Genomic DNA, 6000 nt, shown 5'->3' with positions numbered 1-6000 from the left:
TTCCCACACACAATCCCACTCAGATTTTAGCCGCTTATGTCCATGCAGACACCTGACCAGCTGATAGCACAGCTGAGATTTGAACCCCGATACATAACCTATACATTTAGAACAGTCCTGCCTGGACTTGTGCTCATTTATTGTTGTAAAATGTATGATTGTGAAACTTCTGCCAGTGTGTGTAATCGTGATACACTGCAAGTCGTTATACAACAACAACGAAACTGTATAATATTGTTTAAATAATTGATTTTAGATTTCCACCCTTTTTCCAGTGAGCTAAAACATCACTGAACAAGTAACAAATCAGTTCAATAACATCATCACCTTTATTCTTCTGGGATTTACAAATCATCGTTGGAAAAATAAAGCAGAACAATCTGAAGAAGGTAGAAAACAAAGCACGGATCAAATTTTCACATTTTAGTTTGAGATTTATTATTTACAAAATATTATACAACTATACACACACAAAATGTGGAATGAGCAGTACAACTTTTGGAATATTACACTTTTGAAATAAGACACAACCTGTTTTGGAATTCCTGTCATCTCAACTTGGTAAACCTTTTCAAAATCCAAGTTTTAGTACAAAACACAGATGCGTATTATTGCCCCCAAAACGTTTCTCAACAATTGCTCAGTACAAAAACACATTTCTAATATAGAGAAGAAACATTGCATAGTCTCATTTCAGCATCACGAGTCGTCCAATGGACGAACAATCCTGGCTCCTGACTCTGGCTCTCACTCGATATTAAAGGACTGTTTGAATGAACCGAGCGTGGAGGATCTCGAGATGCTTCCGTCTACAGAAACCTGAAGCAAGATCTGCTCCACACTGCCTCACTCCTATCAAACAAGGACTCTCACCAAACCAGCAGATATCTGGTCTGAGATTCCACATAAAGCATCACGATTCGCTGGAGGAAAAAAAATTAAACAAAACAACGTTTCCTGCTCATACAGACCACCGGCAAATTCAAGTAACAAACATTAAGTGTTAAGTAAGGTGTTGGGCCAACACAAACCACCAAAACGGCTTGATGTGGATCTAGAATTATTATCTAGAGCACTGCATATACTGTACAACATGAAGATTTATTGGTAGGAACAGATGCATGTAGCACAGTGTTCCTCAAAACAGTAAATTTGCTAAACCATTTGATTTTGAAAAGTGCATTCCACCACTGCAAGATTCTTAGCTGTGAAAAACACTACCACAAACATTTAGCATTTTAGTGTCCATATAACTGCCAACAGTGTGCTAAAATGCTTTTGAAACATGGCAGGATTTTTATTTTGTATTGTTATAGCTTCACCATCATAGAGCAAGCCAGGCAGGCCAAAAGTACATTACATGGCCAAAGATATTTGGACCATGAGCTGGATGTTGGATGTCCCATTTTGAAAACAAATGCTAAAATGTTAATAGAGTGACCTCTATGTAATCCTTTTAGCTAGAACAACAGCTCTTTTGAGAAGTATGTCTGTGGGAATGTGTGCCCAATTAGTCACATATGCATGTGTATGACTGGGCACTGATGTTGGTCAAGAAAGCCTGAAATGGTGTTCCAGTTCATTCCAGAGCAGGTTAGTGAGGCTGAAGTCAGGACTCTGGAGTTTCTTTAAACTGAGATTTCCTTCATGTCTTTAAAGAGCTTGCTTTGTGCAGAGGGGAGCATTTATGATAGAACAGGGAAGGTACCTTCCCTAAACTGTTGCTGCAAAGTTGGAAGCATACACCAATCCACCATAACATTAAAACCTCCTCCTTGTTTCTACACTCACTGTCCATTTTATCAGCTCCACTTTCCATGTAGAAGAACTTTGTAGTTCTACAATCACTGACTGTAGTCCATCTGTTTTTCTGCATGCTTTGTTACCTCCCTTTCATGCTGTTCTTCAATCGTCAGGACCACCACAGAGCAGATATTATTTAGGTGGTGGATCATTCTCAGCACTGCAGTGACACTGACATGGTGGTGGTGTGTTAGGATGTGTTGTGCTGGTATGAATGGATGAGACACAGCAGCGCTGATGGAGATTTTAAACACCTCACTGTCACTGCTGGACTGAAAATAGTCCACCAAACAAAAACATCCAGCCAACAGCGCCCCGTGGGCAGCGTCCTGTGACCACTGATGAAGATCTAGAAGATGACCGACTCAAACATCAGCAATAGATGAGTGATCGTCTCTGACTTTACATCTACAAGGTGGACCGACTAGGTAGGAGTGTCTAATAGAGTGGACACGGTATTTAAAAGCTCCAGCAGCACTGCTGTGTCTGATCCACTCATACCAGCACAACACACACTAACACACCACCACCATGTCAGTGTCACTGCAGTGCTGAGAATGACCCACCATCTAAATAATACCTGCTCTGTGGTGGTCCTGTGGGGGTTCTGACCATTAAAAAAACAGAAAGAAAGGGGTCAGTAATATAATTTACTTTAAATAATTAATTTATTAAACTTGTTAGCAGTTGCTGTGGCTGAAACACATGAATTCAAAATTAGGTATCCCAATACTTTGTTCATTTGGTGTAACTAATGATCTGTGGAGAAAATTTGGATAACAATTAAATTTAAAGCAAATATATATGAAAAACTTGTCATTTTGTTTTCTCTCCAACCAATTTCTTCAATGGGTTTTAATCTATTATTAGACACAACTTTTAATTTGCCTCCTGTGTAAACATAAGCCTGATAATTTGGCTATTTTTGATAGCTCCTCTGTTTGTGAATGTTTGAATAATGATCTCAAACAGCTCTGGAGCTACAAATGCTATAACAGATATACTGGCTCTGAGAATCCAAATCAATGCAGTTTTTTAAGAGTAATGAAACATCGCTTCATCCAAACACAACACAACACAACCGATAGTATCCTGGAGCTGCACCCACAACACTCAGTTTTGAAAGAAGCTGTAAAAGCACCACACTAAGAGCAAATCGACCAGGTACTGGCCGCCTGGTTCAAGTGTTTAAAATCTTGGAAAACGAAATTCTACACAGGCAGTAGCATAGTGTGTGTATGTGTGTTTATGTAAACAGTTCCAGCATTGAGATCACTACTGTAGGTGCAAAAGGAGTAAGGTAGGTACTGTTAGACAACAATAGCACCAGCAAGAGTCAACATGAATCCGACTTGCATGTAAAAGTCGTGTAGAGGAAATGATTGTCTTTAAACATGCATTATTCACGTCAGATAGGGAAAATTTAGCGGCACTGAATGTTGAGCACACTGCTGGGATTAAAAACCCTCGAGTTTACTATGTACTGTACTGTCGTGACACCGCAGAGACAAACACAGTTTTGGCGACATCTAGGGGCCATTCTGCATATTGCAGCGCCCCCAAATTCAGTACTCATTACTATCAAAATAGGGATTCCAATACTTAATTAACTTAAGATTCTTAATCAGCATAATATTAAACAATAAATAACATTTACACTGAGGTATTTGGCAAAAGCTTTTATCCAAAGCGAATTTCAATTAAAATCCAATCCAAGCAATGTTGGGATACAGTCTTGCTCACGGGTCCACCAGTGGAAACTAGTCTGTTGGGGGCTTGAGTCAGGGACCTAACTTTTTCAGCACCTTAACTGGTAAGCCACCACGACCCTCGTTATTAGCTGTGTTGTTTGAATTTTGTGGGAGTAAATATAGGACTTCTGTAAGACATTAACCGAATTTGAAACATAACCATAAACAGATGTTTTCTATAGGATGCATGTTGAGATGGTGATGGTGGTGAAGATCAACAGATATAAAGTCCTGATAATATCAAGCTCCTCCTATAGCCCTCATTATTAGCTGTGTTGTTTGTATTTTTGGGAGTAAATTTAACACGACTTTAGAACGACTTTTCTATAGGATGCAGGTATAGAACGACTATAGAACGACCGTTCTGTAGGACGCAGGTATAGTCAGGGTTTTGAAGTCATAACCGCACCAATGGGGTAAACTGGTAAGCCCTCGTTATTAGCTGTGTTGTTTGATTTTTTTGGGAGTGAATGTAGGACTTCTGGACCAACCAGACATAAACAGAGCTATAAACAGATGTACTTTGACAGTGTTTTTAGGATGTTTTTTTAGAAAGACTTTTCTATAGGATGCAGGTATAGAACGACTATAGAACAACCGTTCTGTAGGATGCAGGTATAGCCAGGGTTTTGACATCATAACCGCACCAATGGGGATGACTGTATATGATTTGTTGGTTGAGATGGGGATGGTGGTGAAGATCCTGATAATGTCAAGCTCCTCCTACAGCCAACGGTTGTGAAAAGCAGAGCAAAACAATCTTGTTTTTTTGATCTCTGGATCATCATGTGAACTGTTTAGAAAGTGTAATTTATCTTCTGGTGGAAGCCCTGTGTCTTCACTGCAGAAATGTTCTTGGATGATTAGTTTCTCCTCTTCTCCTGATACACATAGCCATTAAGGTTGCATTTACACTCCAGATGTCATGAGGAAAATTTAGTGTGTCAGGAGCAGTACTGGAATGCAGAGCAGGTTTACTAACTAACAGTGGCTTGACATTTCTGTTCTCTGTGTATTAAAATGTTTCGTCCACAGTGTTGTTGGTCTCCTATTAGAGTTTTGAAGAGCTTTATTCTTCGTAAATAATGTTTATATCAAGCTCAAGCACTTGATTGTGATTTGCATGTTGTGTCTCTGTTCCCATGGAAGACTTAGCATAGGGATTCAGTGAGATATGTCCTTAGATTTATTGTTATTGCTGTTGGGAGTCACTGCTGTCGCTGGGTGGGTCGGTACAATGGGCCGCCTCCTTTAGCCTCATCAGCATATCCATCTATAAAGATGAAGAAGTCAAAACAATAAAAGGTTATCAATAATAGATGGAAACAGATAAGACACACACCACCTTTAAATTTAAATAATTGAGTTCAGGTGTTTCAGACACACCCAGTTCTACCAGGTATAAATTATATGCTTCCAGAATTGTGGTATAGTAACAAAGTCCACCCGCAATCGAGATGAAGAGACTCCATCTCTGTCTGCCATCCCAATTTTGGCCAGCAAATGAGGCATGAAGGCGCGGATGATTTACATGTCAGTTCCTCTTAAGTGACAGTCACCCGTGCTTTGATGAGCATTAATTCACTCCAGATGGGAGCATTTGTATATATCACAGTTTCTCTATTTCAAAACTTGCCAGCTCTTTTGTTGGCAAATCTGCTTTTCTCTGGAAATGTAATGCCAGGCCCAGTCTCCGGTTTTCTGCTGCTGTAACATGCCTGCATTTTTTATGTTTTCATGGGAGCCTGGTCGAAGAAACCACCCTGGGAAAGCAAACTACCCAAGCGGACCACATCTGTAAATCTATGTTACGTATGGTCTGCGCCATTTGGCAGGGTTGGGATGCTGCAGGTCCTGGCTGGTTCTGATGGTTCGCTATCTTGTTGCAGATAGCCGGAGCAGCCCGTCAGATTGTGACAAGCAGTTCTCAGTTCTGCACTGTCCCTGTTTTGTCCATTTTCTCCACTGCCGGCTGTGAATGTTTGTGTTTTTCATTTTTTACTTTGTTTCTGTTATTTTGGCCACAATATTTGCTAATGATGAATCCTTTTTGTTAGTGTTTTTTGTCACAGTGCTTCAGTAGAGTGAGGAGGCACAACCTGACCCAATACCTAACTCGTTACAGATTAGGTAACAGTTTCAGCGTGTGTTTGCGATGGGTTTCGTATGGAGGAACTCCAGTATAGTTCAGTTTGTAAGTCCAGAGCCCTGAACTTACTCCACTAGACACCTTTGGGATGAGTTTTCCAAAATCAATGCCCGATCTCACAAATGCTGTTTAGACTGAATGGGCAAAAACTCCCACATACATACTACAAAATCGTGTGGAAAGCCTTCTTAGAGGAGTGGGTCTAATTCCATATTGTTAACCATGTTTTTGTATTAAGATGTTAGACAAGCTCATTGTTAGGTGACTACTTAACCACTTATTTTGCTTTGTATAGCA

General features: G+C 40.0%; 1 protein-coding gene across 3 annotated transcripts in view; it reads right to left on the bottom strand.

Moving 5' to 3' along the window:
* Positions 1-413: 413 nt before the first annotated feature.
* nav2b (neuron navigator 2b) overlaps positions 414-6000 on the bottom strand; it is an 86349-nt gene continuing 80762 nt past the window's right edge. For all 3 annotated transcript variants that reach the window (XM_063000817.1, XM_063000819.1, XM_063000818.1), the window contains one exon: positions 414-4827. In XM_063000817.1, coding sequence (XP_062856887.1) covers positions 4747-4827 — 81 coding nt within the window. In that variant the 3' untranslated portion in view covers positions 414-4746. The remainder of the gene's footprint in view (positions 4828-6000) is intronic.

Source organism: Trichomycterus rosablanca, chromosome 8, assembly GCF_030014385.1.
Source record: "Trichomycterus rosablanca isolate fTriRos1 chromosome 8, fTriRos1.hap1, whole genome shotgun sequence".
In the NCBI taxonomy this organism is placed as follows: domain Eukaryota; kingdom Metazoa; phylum Chordata; class Actinopteri; order Siluriformes; family Trichomycteridae; genus Trichomycterus; species Trichomycterus rosablanca.
This window is presented reverse-complemented; position numbering and strand designations above follow the sequence as displayed.